Here is a 15,989-nt window from a genome sequence, read left to right as displayed (position 1 = left end):
TAAATTCAGCAACTTGATTTTTAGGCCACACTATCGTTCGAGGCCTCAGCTGCAGCCAGCCAACGGCACAAAGGGAATACGGCCCCGTGAAATTTCTTCTTCCCCACCTTTGTGCCTACCAGCCTCCGTTTAGAGGAACGATCTCCCAAACAACAGGCATAAAAATGGGGCTGGAAGGAAGAAGATTCAGGAGGAAAAATGCAGTGCAACCAAAATGCAAGCTAATTGATGGCAGTCCCCCCACTCCCTGTCCCCTTTTTGGCAGTTGCCCCTGTGCAGAGAGGAGCCCTGGACAATTCGCCCCTTGAGAAGATAGTTGGAAGGATGCAAACGCTTTGCATTTCCCCAAAGTCCCGTCAAGCTGTTCTATCCCGTCTTGGTGACGCAACAGAAGATGTCCCTGTTCCTTTAGCCACGTCCAACCAGTGACCTCCGTGAGGCACAGGAACCCCCTTTGAATCCTTCAGCGATAGGCCAACGAGGACCAAGAAACACCAGCGGCTGGGAAGGGCCTTTGCTTCCTAGCTTGCAACATTTTCACGCTGTCCCATCCTTTCTCGCTTTCGCTTGAGGCTCTTCACGTGATTTTGGCAGGCCACCTCCGTCCTTGCCCTTCAGAGGCCCAACAGCTGCTGCATGTGCAGGCCCAGAGCGCCGGCCACAAACGCTGAAAGGCTGAGGTATGTCCCAGAGGCCGAGTCGCACTCTGTGTTTTCACCCTCACACTTAGTTTGTTCACACAGGACGCCCTTGGTATCCGGGGGGCAGAGGCACCGCTGGTTCTCGTAACAAGTGCCTCCGTTTTGGCAAATCAGGAGCTCGTCGTCACAGACATTTGCTGTAGAAAGAGAGAGGCTTTGTTGATGCTAGGATTCAGGAGCCCAAGGGGGGTCGGGGAGTTGAGGGTTGGACCCCCGAAACAAAACTCAAAGGGGTTGCAATAAAGTTGGTCAAGGGGTGGGATCTGAAGGGAGTGTTTGATTTGCAAAACTGAGCCAAGCTGGGTCAGGAAAGAAGGGCCCTTATGGATGCCTCTCCAATCGGACTGGATTCAGGGCTGTAAATCCAATGCGTGGGCACTCCGACACATTCCCTCGGAAAGAGGGCGATACTTACGGAAGCATCCCTGTCTCCAGTAGTACCCGGGCAAGCAGTCATCGCATTTCGGCCCTGTCACACCACCGCCTTTGCACTCGCAGTGGCCTGTCTCATTACAACGGTTGGCCAGCGAGCCAACTCGGTTGCAGTTGCAATCTGGGGGGAACAACAGACTGGTAAAGGCAAATCTGTGGTGGGGGAAACCAGGAAGTCATCTCAGGCCAGTTTCAGTTATTATGGTGATGAGATGGGGAGCATCTCTGGAGACCCTGGATCTGTGGACCTCTTCCTAACTTCTGGATAATGTCTAGCACGGATTCTGGACCTCCCTTAAGGTGTTGGGGGGCATAGATAGACTATGGTCTAGCATCCCCTCCTGGGGACAACGCACAGATAGGGTGAGTTCTGTTTGGGAGAGGCAGTCTTGAAGATACTCAGGAACCAAGCCATGGGGACCTGGAAGTCAAAACTAGCACTCTGAATTGTATTTGGTGTTATATGCGGCTGTCTTGGGTGCAAATTACAAATTGTGGAGTAGTGTTCAAGGGCAGTCCCCTGTAAAGCATATGGCAGTAGTCTAATCAAATGGTGATGAGGTCACACATTACTATTGGCAGGTCTTTCCACACCAGGAAGGGCTACAATGGGTGTGCCAGTCGAAGCGGAGCCAAGGTGCCCCTGGTTGCAGCATCCAGGTGTAAATCCAGAAGGACTCTTGAGTCCAGGAGGACTCCCAAGTTGGGGATCTGCTCCTTCTGGAGGAGTACCATTCTTTGGGGACAACTGCATTGCTTGGTACGGTACTGATTCAGAGCAGGTGAAGGATGAAAAAAAGTGGGTCAGCAAAATAGGGGGAAGAGAAAAGCATGCACATAATGTAAGTTATGAGCAAGTCCCACACTGGCCAAAAAGGAGTAGGCAGGAATTTTGGCAGAGGCCCTCAAACTGCTGATGAGGATGAGTAATCCTACCAGGATGTAATGGTCTGTGGGAATGACCTTGGGAGACAGGAGGGAGAGCTGCAGACTAGACAACAGACAGATAAGAGGCAGCTGAGCCCACAGAAGGAAAAAGGGTGTGGGGAGCATCTCAGAACTAGTTTTCTGGAAAGTAAAAGCAAAGGAGGGGAGAAGGGCTTTCTGACGTGCAAGGTTCTGTTACCGTAACCTGACAATAAAGGTAGTGTTAGTACTCATGGTTTGTGCCTCCTGCCTGGACGACCTCGAAGGGCTGACACAGGCAGAGTAACAGCACATCACACAACCAGGAGTAAACCATTGCTCTGGAACATTGCCAAACAGACCCGAAGCTGCCCTGGTGCCCTCGCGCCCTCCACGGCTACTCACCCACACACACACTCTCATCGTCTAGCTCCGCAGAGCTATTTCGGTAGTAGCCGAGCCGACAATATTGGCAGTGCTGTCCCCGAGTGTTGTGTTTGCAACTAATGCAGGTCACTAAGTTCAGGAAGTCAATAAAGCTGCACCGGTTGGAATGTCCATAACATTCGCAGTCTGCGGGACCAGGCAGCAGGGAGGAGAAAGAGAAAGAAGACGGTCTTGTTCATCGGGTGGCATGAGAACGAGTTGGGAAAACACAACCCAAAGGCTTTGACAGCTGAGCTGTAGAAACACCCAGCTTCACATTCAGCGGGGTGGCGGAGGTTTTTTCCACCCTTAACTTTGCTGTGAAAGTAAGGAAAGATGCAGAAGCCAGGCAGGGAGGAGAAGACACATCTGGGATACGTTTGATGGAACATGCAGCCAGAGGTTCATGCATGTGCTTTTTTTTTCTCCCCACGGTTTGCACCTTCTCTGAAAGACGGGTCTTATCAGCCTGAAAAGCTTTGAATTCCTTCTTTGACTTGAGGAAGACTATGTTGAAACAAGGCATTCCCCCCTCCCTGCCAAATCACTACCTTTTTGAGATGGGAAAGCGGCCTAAAATTAGAGAGGTGGTCAGATTGCAACGTGGCAATGATTTTTGTAGAAGACCGCTTTTCCTCATCAACAGAAAGACCAAATAGGGCCAATCTGGCTTGAGTAGGTGGACCATCTCACTCACAGTGACGTTGGTGCATTATCCTGCCCAGGTGCAAAGGCTGGTGTCAGCAGGTAAGGTAAGGGGTCCTCTGCACACTGCCAGTTTAAAGCAATGCAACGTTTTGCGATGGTGATTTGAGAGATGTCCCCTTGAAGGTCCACACAGCCAGAAAGCCTTAAGATGGTCAATAACCTGAAAATCTCCTTGAAGGACTGCTAGACTATTCTCATTCCACCTGTATCATGTCATCTTTGCAGCTTCATCCCCCTTCCCAGGGTGGTTGTGTTACCAATGTTAGACAGGGTGGCCTTCTTGCCAACGTTAAGAGGTGGTCTACTTTAGAACAGCAGATTTGCAATTTAAACATTCACAGGAGAAGGTAGCTTCAACTGTAGATGCTTGCTGTTTTAAAGAAAGTTACGGTCTTCTTGATGTGACTTCCAAATACAAAATAATCCTGAAATAATTCTAAGATTTAGGCTGAGTTCTCCCAAGAGTTCCTTAGTTGGGGAAGGGGGGAACGACCAAACAAGAATTAAACCAAGTTCCCCAACCTTGGCACCTTCAGATGGGTTGAGATGATAAATCCCCAAGTTCTTCACCCAGACTTTCATGTAACAAGTAACATGTTAAGGCAGGACATGCTGGTGTAATACATACAAGAGCACCCATGTAAACCCCACCACCACCACCAATGTCAGACTTTATTACATCAAAGACATCAAAGCATCAATGAAGGAGGCTGTACATTTCCAGCTTATCTGGACACTTCTGAGGTTTCCCATTTCCACAAATAGGCTGCCCTTCCTCGTCTTACCTTGAAATGTTTCAATAGAGATCAGTGGAACAGAGCCAGATTTGAGCTGGATGAGTCTGGAGGCCTTGGACAAAACTTGAGAATTAAAAAAAACACACCTCTTTTTTTCTCTCTTCCCCTTCACTTGTCCACAAACACAAGCTATTTTCAAATACGTTCCCATGACAAAAAAATTATGGCAGATAAAGAGCTAGCGGTGGCATTCACACAAGATGTGGTGCTTAGTTTTCATCTCGGTTGGGGTTTTGTGGTGTCTAGGCAAACCCAGCCTGTCTGCTGAGTTTACATTTCAATGTGAACTGAGAAAGGTGATTAAGTTCCCAGATGAACCATCTTGGGTGAATGCAGCTGTCCAGTACTACAGCTAAGACATCGCAAGAGCACTATTGAATTTCTATGAGGCACAGCAAAGCCATTTGTCTTCTACCTGCCTTCCCTCCCCTCCCCTTAATTCTCAATTCTCAAAACCCCTTTGTCGTACATTTGGCACCAAGATAGCATTAAAAAAGGTAAAGGTTTCCCTTGACGTAAAGTCCAGTCGTGTCCGACTCTAGGGGGTGGTGCTCATCTCCGTTTCAAAGCCGAAGAGCCGACGTTTGTCCATAGACACTTCCTCCGTGGTCATGTGGCCGGCATGACTACACGGAACGCCGTTACCTTCCTGCCGAAGCGGTACCTATTGATCTTCTCACATTTGCATGTTTTCGAACTGCTAGGTGAGCAGGAGCTGGGACTAGCAACAGGAGCTCACCCCGCCGCGCGGTTTCGAACCGCCGACCTTCCGATCGACAGCTCAGCGGTTTAACCCGCAGCGCCACCGCGTCCCTTAGCATTAACCGGACCAAAATTTCAATTTGGAGAAGAACAAACATGGAGCACAAGGCAGGCCTTATTGGTGGTGACCCCCATCTTACGGAACGCATTCCTTCTAAAGTAGCATCTGGCCTCCTCTCTTCTTGCATTCAAGAAGATGCTCAAAACTCCTTTTGGGGAACCAAGTATTTGATGCCCAGTACGGTGTTTTGGAGACCATCTAGTTGGTGGTATTCTTAAGGGAGGTTTTCTTAAATTTTTTGGGACACCTCTTTTATCTGCTCTTGGTACACACCCCTGGGAATCTCTGGAATGGGCTGGGTAGAAATCGTTGGATTAAATGAATAGATCAAGATTGTTCTCCAGGCCGTGCATTCTCCAATCAAACAAACTATAATTGCATAACTAATCAAAAGCATGCCGTGCAGAGGTCTTTAGGAAGGAAGAGCATAAGAGTTACAATGACCTTGATGTAGAGAAACAGTGCCTGAATCAAACTGAACAGCAGAAGATTGTGGGCAGGACCAATTCAACCAGACTAGCAGAATCCCCCCATTACAAGGCACAGAAGTAATGCACAGTGCCACCAAACGTGTGGAGCTCTGAAAACACATTGCTCAACCAAGGGATTTGGCAGGGAGGAAGACCAACAGTGACTGGGTTTCTCACCCTGCTTTGGCTGGCATTGTAAGCTGGTTTGTTTTGGAAGGGCCCTTTTGAAAAGAAAGTTATGTATAATAAGCAGGGCTGGGTGACCTAGGTGCAATTCTTGGGGTTTTTTCTCAGCTTCCAGCACAGGACACCATGGCTGGTTGGGTGTTTTCATGTAAGGTGATCTTCCCCAGCTTCTTACTCTCTCTCTAAATGTGCTGGACACTGACTTGGGATGTCTCAAGCATCCATGATGGACACCAGTGTGGTCTGTTGCTTTGGGCCCAGTATTGTGAGGTATTGTAGGTTTTCTCGCAAAACGGTGGCCATTCAAGGCGATATAAGAAGGTGGAGAGATGATAAGCTGATGTGGATGTATTTTGCTAGCTTCATCCCACTCCTGATGATTTCCAGATGACCTTTGCCTTTTTCTATGGGTGAAGGACCATCCTTCAAAGCCAGGCCCAGAGCTGCAACTACCTTCAATTCTTATGTTTTACTTCTGCCTCTAAGATCCAGTTTTGGAAATAAATGCTACAAGAGCTGGTGTTTTGCAGTGCATCAGGGCCAGCCTCCTACTTAATTCCATCACCGTCTTCATCTCCAACATCAGTCATCAGTTACTCTTGCTTTGGAATGACAGCCAAAACCCTGATCTTGTGAGTTCATTTCCCTCCCTCCCTCCCAGATCATGATGATGATTATTTTTCATTTCTTAATTCCTCAAAGCTGTTGATTTTTTATTACCCTTTATTTAGCCTGCTTCCTGATACTTAGTCATGCATATTGAGACTGTCTAGGTAAGGAGCTGCTAAACCACAAGAATGCTGAGTTTTTCCTACATGGGCTGAGCTTGATTTTGGAGGTGTTAAGAAAACAGGGATTTATGCAGAAAAAGAACGTGTAAGATACGCTGCTGGCAAGGGGTGAGGAAAGAGGACCCATCCAAGAGCTGGTGACCCTAGATGTCCTCTTCTCCTGGCATCATCTTCCACACACCCACCACCTGAAGCCACACTTTTTATTACTGCAGTAATTCCATTAGAGTGCTTTCTTGCAAATTAAGCTCCCAAGGTGCCAAATTTAGTATCTTATGGGCAGGGTCAGCCGCTTAAGAAGCTGCCAAAGAGACCGCCCGGTCCCTACCTGCCCCAAGAACACAGGATTCTGCCGATCCCCAAGTGCTCCTTGATGGTGGCCCCAACCCTTGGCCTGAGAACATCTGCTCCACATTCATGCACCCTGGGAGGTGGAGAAGGAGGGCAGCAGAACGTGAGCCATTTCTCCAAAGAGCTGGAAGAGAACTGAAAAGTGCTCTTGATGGAGAGAGAGAGACACCCTTCACCTACACGTAGACCTCTTGGGGGCCTTTTCAGCTGGAATCCTAAGCTGCAAAAATGGGAAATAATCTTTGTTTCCTTCCTGGGTTTTTTTTATTGTCTCTTTTGAATGGGGTGTAAATGTGGTTTATCTCTATGTCTCAAGTTTTTCTCTCTCTCTCTCTTTTTTAGCAGCCCAATGTCCATTGCTCAGCAGCTGCAGATCCAAGCATCTCACATCCACTGCCAGTTTCCCATCCCCCAGGCCACCTTCGCTCAGCAGGTGCACTGCAAGTTTGCCATCCCAGCTCCAGTTGTGAATTCTCTCCTCTGAACAGCCCGGTCAGTCGAGCAAAAAGTGGAGGGCTGAAATAAAAAAAAAAGAACTCCCAAACCCAGAAGGAGTCAAACAAAGCTGGAAAACATGTGAACACACAGTTCTTTGGCTCAGGCCTTCTGGAGTAAGCAAGCAACCCAGGCCTCCTGCAGGTGTATGCAGTGGAAGGGAAGAATCAATCAATCATGTATGCAAATAATAGCTCTGCAAGCAGATTCTCAATGATGCACCTTCAAGCTTTGGACCAACCTTCAAAAAAGCCATCTGTCCCAACAGCCAATCAGGTTTTATTTGTAGCCGCTGCAAAGGCCCCATCAGTTGTCTGCAGCGCCCTGGTTGCTCGCATCAATTCCTTTTCTGAAATGCAATTTTCGCCACGACGTACTTTGCTATATAAATTCCTACGATGTTTTAATGCCTATTTCACCCACCGTGACCTTTTTGCGTCTTCAATCAGAAGCAGGAGTATGACGCATGCCTCCCAAACATAGTGGTTTGGATACAGATCTTTAAACCTAGGAAAAGAGATCCTAGTGGAATTCTTTCAGCACATCTGGGTCTTATCAAAAGTTGGCTTTGCCATTCTTCCTCCTCAGAAATTCATGGTGGATTTTGTTTTATGTCTCAAAGTGCCACCAAACTTAAGAAACCATCTGCTGAAGGAGCTTCCCGACAGAATTTTTGAACAGTGAAAACTGTATTGGCCCATCAGAATGCTGAAGAGTGTCAATATTGCCTTGTTTCAGTTTTGTGTCCTTCCTTCCTTCCTTCCTTCCTCATCTGTTTTAAGCAGTTTTACTGGTACCAAGCAGGCCAGAAATGTGTAAATAAATCTGTGTGACTTGGACCAGCTGGAAATGGGAGTCAAGGTTTCCCAGCAAGGTAGAAGGGAAGTGTGACATTTGCACAACGCAGTCTGAATCTCCTTGAGGTCTCTTTCTTCCTGACCATCCTCTAAAGACCAGGAGACATTTGAGCAGATGGAGAAGTTGGCAGGGCAAGCTTGCTGGCTCCTGTGCCCTCCCTTCACCCTTCAGAAAGAACACAAAGTTATCTGGAGTCACCAGAGGGCCCTTCCAGGTGCATCGGCTTCTAGTTTGCACATCAAACGCTTGGAAAGCGAGTCCTCATTTCAAGTTGCCTCCTAGATCAGAAGAAATGGAAATATCAGACAGCTGGGAGCTGGATTTGATAGCCCTCTGGTGCCTGGCAACCTTAGAACAGGTGTGCTGTGAGATACAATTCATAGGGGCAGGGGGGAAAGCAGGTTGACTACCTGGGCTTCGCTGTAGTACCATCCCTGCCATTTTCTGCCCCGGCATTCTTTTTGATCACCCAGTGATCAGAGGCTGACAGTTCTTTGCTGAGACTCACTGCCAACAGTCCTGTTCTGAAACCTCAGAATGAGACAGCACATAAACCACACGCCCCAGCCAAGTGTCAGCAGAAGTGATTGCCTGCTGAGCCAAAGAGTGTGGGTTGAAAATGGAATCATGTCCTGAAAATTGTGAATCTCCTGGCAGCTCAGAAAGACAGGGACTCCCTGCCTGGTCTCCCAAGTTCAGGAAAGCAAGTTGATGTTTCTCCAGGAGGATCTGGCTAGGCTTCCGAGCCAACACAGATGGGTCGAGTGGATTGGAGGAGCCCTGGAAAATCCAAATAGCAGATATGGGTGGGATCTGCCATTCTGGAGATGGAGGGCTCTGGGGAGCTGTGGAACATCCCATTTCTCCTCCAGACCACAGCATTTCAGTCATGGGCAGGGGGGGCGGGGCTGGTCCTGCAGTTTTCCAGAAGTTTAGCTTCTGTGCCAGAAGTTCTCACGGGTCCTTATGACTGCTGTGAAGAATATCGCAAGCCACTTCTTTGTATCTTTTTTCTTTCTTTCTTTCTTTCTCTTTCTTTCTTTCTTTCTTTCTTTCTTTCTTTTTCTTTCTTTCTCTTGCACTTTTTCCTTTCCCTTTGCCTTCTTTCCTTTTCCTTTTTCTTCTGTACTTTATATCAGTTTGAATCAGTTTTTATCTTTCTTTTTAAAAGTTTTAATTATACACACACACACACACACACACACACAGATTCTAGCTGCCCCCACTGCAAATCACAACCCTTTAATTTTAGATATGAGCAACCTGATCATTCCCAATGACATGTTTCCTCTCCCAGCATTTTGAGGCTCACTCGCTTATTTATTTATTTATTATCACGTTTCTTCACCACCCATCTCGTTACAACTGACTCTGGGTGGTGAAGAAATGCGATAAATTTAGCTGCTAACCTGATTCTCCATCTTCAAGATCAGCCATCTTACCACCCTGCAGGGTTTCCGCACAAGAAGTTTTGGTCCTCTCAGTTGCAATGGCTAAAATCTCATCCATTTTAAAGATTTCCATTTATTTAGCATTTTATTTAAAGGTGGGGTGGTGTAATGGTATGTGGGAATGACCTTGGGAGACTGGGTGAAGAGATGCTAACTAGGGATGGTCAGATAAGAGGAAGCAGAGCCCACAGCTGCAAAATGGGCAGAGAAGGAGGCTCACAAGGGACCCTTCCTAGTTTTTTGGGCTGCAAAGGAGATGGGGGGGGGTGAATCTGAAGGGGAGGGTGAGATAATGGTATGCGGGAAAGACCTTGGGAGACTGGGGCAAAGACGCTGCCAAAAGAATGTGGGAGATTTGTACTTTCAGACTTGCAAGATTCTGTTAATGTAGCCTTACAATAAAGTAGAATTAGCTCATCTGGTTGTGTTTCCTGTTTGGTCTGCCTGGGAAGGAATCTTGCAAATCTCCCACTGTCTCTTTTACAGTCTGAGAAGTTAGGGAGGGTCCCTTCTGAGCCTCTTTCTCCACCCATTAGGCAGTTGTGGGCTAGGCCCTCTCTTATCTGATCGTTCCCTAGGCAGCATCTCTTCCCTGCCACCCGTCTTCCAAGGTCTTTCCCACATACCATTACAGGCAGGGGGGTAGTGCTGGTCTGCAGATGCTCTTTGAAGATGATCAGTTTTTCACAACTCAGGGATAGTGGTGTTGGGTGATTGGCGTTATCTTAACCGCCCGCCCACCTCTCACAGGGGATTCAGAAAAGAGCTCCATGCAGAAGAGAAAGCAAGTTAAAAATTCAAAGGCTCATCTAATTAGGTTGAAGTGTGTCAAACCAGGATGCCAAGGTGCTCAATTACAGTTGCCCCTGGATAGCTTGGAGAAGGAGCAATCTCCGAGATGTCTCCATGTGAAATTGCTTCTAAATAAAGCATATTTGTCTGGAGTCTGAGCACCTGGGCTTAGCTGCAGCTACGTTCCCCCTTCCTACTTCTTCCCACTTCTTCTCTATCACTGATGAGTTCAAGACATGGGAAGGAAAAGAGATAGGTTAGAGCAAGGCTAAATACAGTTGCCTTCAGTTTAATGAAGAGGGTCTGATCTAGCCTGCACAACTCCTAACAACCACTAGAGGGCATCTTTTTATATTTCTCTGTGGATATATAATTGAATATTATATATCCACAGAGCTGAATATTTCTTTTAAGGAGCAGAAACAAGACAAATCAGTCTTACTTGTGGTCATTAACCAGCACAAAGCAAATATAACAGCAAGCCCGAAGACAAAATTAAAAGAATTAAAGAGATAAAGGATAAGTATAAAACCAACTCTTAACTAAAGAACCAACTTTTAACTAAAGGGGGTTTTAAAGATCAAACGGTTCACTTAAAATAGCAATTTGGGCAAATAACAAAGTCAGTCCTAAGTTTGGTGCTGGGAATAAGCCACATCTACCTCAAGGAGCAGGTAGCAATTCATCAGGACATCCGGCCTGGAAGCCACCCACTCGACACTTGGGGAGACATCTCTACCTTCCACAGCAACCATGCTGCTAGCGAGTGGAAATTTAAGGTGGGAGAGAAAGTATAGTTGTCTACAAAAATTGTAAGATCATTGCAGCAATCTAAAAAACTAGGCCCTCAGATGTTCTCAGGAAGTTCATGTCAAGAACAGACCACTTAAAGAAGGGTTCACTACAGGCTGTAGAAAGCAAGCAAGCACCACTGTTAACAGAGGTGTGGTGGATGGATCTATCAGCCCTGGGGGAAGGGGTGAGATGTTGAAAGGCAAAATAGACCTATTAAATTACAGTAAGTGGAGCTCAACCCATTTATTTCAGCCCCTATTTAAAAAACGACAAGCAGAAAAGCCGTCCCATCCTGGTTTATGGCACAATGCAAATCCATAAAGGTATGGCTCACTCAACTCGTTTATGGTTAAAACAAAGCCTGTTTCGGTGTGTACATCCTGAGAACTGTAGCTGGATGGGTCAACCATAAAATACTTTAAAAATAGGCACTGAGGTTCATATACCCATAAATGGTCAAAAAAACACAATAGCTCAATCTGTCACATGTATACTTTGCTACTCATAATAAGTTAGGAAGCTGGCTCCCTCCAGATGTTTTGGACTTCATCTCCCACAATCCTTTGCCATTGGCCGTAACCACCAGAGATGATGGAAGTTCAAAGCTTCTGGTGGACACCAGATTGGCTCTTCTTGAACTAAAAGCATTCTGGAAGAGTACATGAACCTTGATGAGGAGGTGTGCTGTTGCAGTGGTCAACATGCACCTCAGCACCACTGTGCAGCTCCACTTATACTGGAGCAGTACTGACCACCATCTGTGTTCTAAATGCATAAAGACAATTTGACACTTCCCAAGACATTTAAGATCCCCGAAGACATGTCTATCAACACAACATGGACAAACCCAACACTGACTACCCATTGCACAAAGGCACTTAATTCACATGCTAAACAGCCCCTAATCTACATATCACATTGCTTTCCTTTGTGCAAACACTGGGCGAATTTTCACTGGCGTAGGGAAACCATTGTTCTTTGTGATCTTCTCAAAGCATCCCAGCAGTGAGTCAAGAACCATCTCACCACTTATTAGCACCATCTTCAGGATCTACCACTATTCCTGAAGCTTAGTCTGGCCATGTCAGCTCCCATCAACTCAGTGTAGAGCACAAAGCTTGGGGGGAAGACAAGGAGGATGGACAATGCAAATAGGAAGGGGAGTGAATATTTTGCTAGCGGATACAGTTACTGTTGGAAGCTAAAGTTGGCCATAGCAGGTGTTTCTTACCTTCTGTGTCCATGTCAGCCTTGGTTGGGGAGGTGTCTTCCAAGAAGGTCACCCCAGAAAAGCTGGCCATTTCTTGCAAAAACAATACAAAAATCCTATTATGGTACAGATGACTGTGCCCAAGAACCATGTTCTTAGTGTTAGTCCAGAACATCTATAGCCCCCGTTTTTTCAGCAACAAAATCTCTTCATGACTTCACTGTAGCAGCATCTTTCCACCCGTAAGGATAACATCCATTCTTGTCCAATGTCTGTTCATACTAAAAAGTGGCCAGAAAGAGAATTGTGGTGTGCCCTTTTAAATGTAGTTTCCAACAAACATCCAGAAAAGATGTACTTTTAAGGGAGGCAGTTATATAAATAAGCAACTGCAAGACCCAGTGTTATTAGTGAAGAGGCCTGTCACTTTAGAAAGAAAGATGGTTAGGAAGATGATCAAGAAATCTTTGCCCTACAGAACTAGGAAATGTTTCTTAGCATTCCACCCATTTCTTCTCAACGGATCTTCCTAAAGAGGTTCAGTGAGAACTGGCTTTAGAAAGGAATGGCTTTCAGTTTCAGCAAATCCCAAGACACCCATCACTTCCAAGGATGGTAGCAGATGTAGGGTTTTTTGACCTGGTTGGTCTCATGATGTACCTAGCGCTAATCACCTGAGATGATGTGGACCACACAGGGAATGATGTGAATGAAGCATATGCAGAGTCCTGATCAAAGTGGGTCTGGGGTAGAATCCCAAATAAAATCAAATTTGGAATCGGATCGATTTGACTTATCAAGTCACCAATTTGAATCAGGCCACTGGGATGGGCACAGCCTTATTCTGCAAAAGTGCATGAGAAGTCTTCAAGTAGGAAACTAATCCTTCTTCCTTGAGAACAACCTACCCCTATACTGTCCATATCCAGCGGTAAATGTCCAAGAAGCCCTCTCTGATTCTACAGTCCTCATCTATTGACAAATAAAAAAAATCCACTTTATATCGGTTCTTCTTCACCTTTCCTCCGTCAAGCATTGCCAATCTCTCCTGCTGAAATGCAGGGATGTCAAAAGCAGGGACAGAGAGGAAATTAATTGGAAAAACACTATTTGACTAATCTAGGGGGGAATTTAGGATTGCAGAGTGGGAGCAAGTTCAGCCGGGAGACATAGAGTAATAGGAATGCCATTTCCCTGGATCCCATGGATAGATCATAGTAAACAATTTAGAGCATTGTAATTTTTTTTTCTTTTTTTGTTCACTTTCCTCCTCCTCCTTTAAAGCCATACTTTAAAGAATGGATAAGTGGAAATGGCAACACCCTGATATTAATAGGGCTTTCAACTAGAATAGGGAGATACCCTAGTGCAAATTGGCAAGGGCTTAATTAGAGTCACAACTTAAAAAAAAAAAAACTGCCCTGAAGGCATTTTGCTTTTTTGCATACACACCTTCCCTGGTTCAGCTTGTATAGAGCAAAAAGCATTAATAATTCCCTTTGCCCTGAGCTGCCAAGCTTTGGCTCTCATGGACGTTTGTGGATGGCTTTTCATCGTATCCAGAGGAACAGGAGGGGAAAGGATCAGCTGCTTCTGGGGAGCCACAGAGATTGGGAAATGAAAGATGGAAAGATCTGGGATGGAAAGATGCCACATTTTTATCCAAATAAGAATACCCACCCCTTCTCTTTTTAAAGAAAGAGAAACCAGGAGCCTGTGAGTTCTAGTCCTGCCTGAGGCATGAAAGCCAGCTGGGTGACCTTGGGCCAGTCGCGCTCTCTCAGCCCAAGAGCCAATCAAGTGTGGTAGGAGAGTTCTAGTCCCGCCTTAGGCATGAAAGCCGGCTGGGTGACCTTGGGCCAGTCCCCCTCTCTCAGCCCACCTTGTAGACCAATGTAGACCAGCCTCCTTGTGGTGCACCCTGGACAACGTGACTTCTCATGGCTAAATAGTCTACACATCTGGCTGCTGGACCTCACAAGAATTTCCCAGCAAGAAAAAGCAGCATGAACACCCAACTGCTATGCCATACGATTAAAAAAAAAATCTGCTCAAAGGGCTGTCCAGTCCACACCTGTTTTTAAAGAGGGAATGGAAAAGAAGCTGGGGCGATGTCCCTCAACAGGTGAGCACACCTGGGCAGTCAGCTGAGCAGAGGGCTCACAGCTCACCTGATTAACTGTCCACCCCATTTTTGCCTGCTCCAAAATTAAAAAAAAAAAAAAAGATACTCCAGCAGTTTCTTTGCCCATGGGGAACCATGACAGAGATTTCTTGCCCACAGTCGTGATGAGGGAGCTGAGAAGAAGTATCTGAGAAAGGGTGGTGTCACCTCTTTTTAAAGCATAGAATCACAACTTCAGAAGGAATTTGGGCTTGTTTTTTAAAAAATCAGACCCAAACCAAGGACTAGACTTCTCCTCCTCCTCCATTCATCAAGGTTTAGCGCTTTTTGGTGTCCTATCATCTGCACAAAAGGAAGGGAAAACTCAAAGGATACAAACAAAAGTCTGGCTGCAAAAATTCCTGTTTTTATCTGTGTCTCTTGGACGGACAGGAAGATCAGCAGACCGTTTGACAGAGCTGCTCAGAGGACAACTGCAACGGCAAAAATGTTTTTACAAAAGGATATATTGTATTTTTATATATTGTAATTTTATTGTATATTTATTGTTTTATTGAGTATTGTTGTAAACCACCCAGAGTCCCTCTGGTGGGAGGAGATGGGCAGTGACAAATTTGATAAATAAGTAAATAAACAAATGTGTGTCAAAAGGGAAAAAGAATGAGGAATCGCAGAGGTCCTCAATGGAGCTGAAAACACCTTCTTAGATAGAACCTACCTTACAAAAATCAGAACTGATTTAAGGTCCAATTATAACCTGCATAAATATCAGCATACTGCAAGCAATTCTGTGACACTCTATAGGAGTGGAAGCTTTGAAGAAGAGTCTAGATGCTTTTGAACTCGGGTTGGAGAAGACTCCTGAGAAGACCATGGACAGCCAAGAAAACAAACCAGTGGATCATCAAACAAATCAACCCAGAGTTCTCACCCAAGGCACAAATGATCAGGCTCAAATTATCCAATTTTGGACACATGATGTGAAGGCTCAACTCTGTGGAGAAGGATCTAATGCTGAGAAAGATGGAAGGAAAGAGAAGAGGACAACCAGCAGTAGGGAGGGACTCAGCAGGGAGGGACTCAGCTGCAGCAGTGATGGCTGCACCAGTGAAAGACGTGAAGGACCAGTTAGGGACAGATCATCCTGGAGAAATCTATCTATGTGGTTCCTAAGACTCAATATTAACTTGACAGCATATAATTTATCAAAAATAATTTGCATGCAATATGGAAAAAAAAAAAAAAAAAAAAAAATGGAAGCCAATTCCTGCAGCTAATGGGTCTGCAAGATGTGACTGCTTTAGCTGGTAGATAAATCAATTCCAGTTCAGCTGATTAATGTACAGGGACCATTTTTTAACCAGTGGCGTTGAGGTGTGATTGGTTGAAAACAGAGTTAAGGATTAATTTTAATGATTGACCTATAATTTATGTATTTATTCTTATATTTTGCCTTCCTTCTGGGGCTTTGGAAAACAGGTGATACTCTGATCTAGTGTGTATATTTGTCATGTTCACCAATTCAATGTAGTTTAGACATCGTAACGTTTCACATGGCATGGCGCTGACCCGCGTTTCTGTTTGGCAGGGAGCTGCTGTGAGACCTTGTACCAAGCTCTGTATGTGAAATCAGCACAATGGAATGTGTTTGGGTTATGTTCTCTGTTCACGG

General features: G+C 45.7%; 1 protein-coding gene across 2 annotated transcripts in view; it reads right to left on the bottom strand.

Annotated features, from left to right (window-relative positions):
- Positions 1–245: 245 nt before the first annotated feature.
- Positions 246–15,989, bottom strand: part of NTNG2 (netrin G2) — a 71,681-nt gene continuing 55,937 nt past the window's right edge. The window contains exons 5-8 of one of the 2 annotated variants that reach the window (XM_063315991.1): positions 3,959–4,033; positions 2,445–2,612; positions 1,117–1,254; positions 246–838 (exon numbers count right to left, since the gene is read on the bottom strand). In XM_063315991.1, the coding sequence (XP_063172061.1) occupies positions 615–838; positions 1,117–1,254; positions 2,445–2,612; positions 3,959–4,033 (605 nt within the window). In that variant the 3' untranslated portion in view covers positions 246–614. The remainder of the gene's footprint in view (positions 839–1,116; positions 1,255–2,444; positions 2,613–3,958; positions 4,034–15,989) is intronic. The other variant, XM_063315990.1, reaches the window with a different exon arrangement.

This window comes from Candoia aspera, chromosome 16 (genome assembly GCF_035149785.1).
Source record: "Candoia aspera isolate rCanAsp1 chromosome 16, rCanAsp1.hap2, whole genome shotgun sequence".
Taxonomy (NCBI): domain Eukaryota; kingdom Metazoa; phylum Chordata; class Lepidosauria; order Squamata; family Boidae; genus Candoia; species Candoia aspera.
The sequence above is the reverse complement of the archived record's forward strand: the minus strand, read 5'-3'. Positions and strand labels throughout refer to the sequence as shown.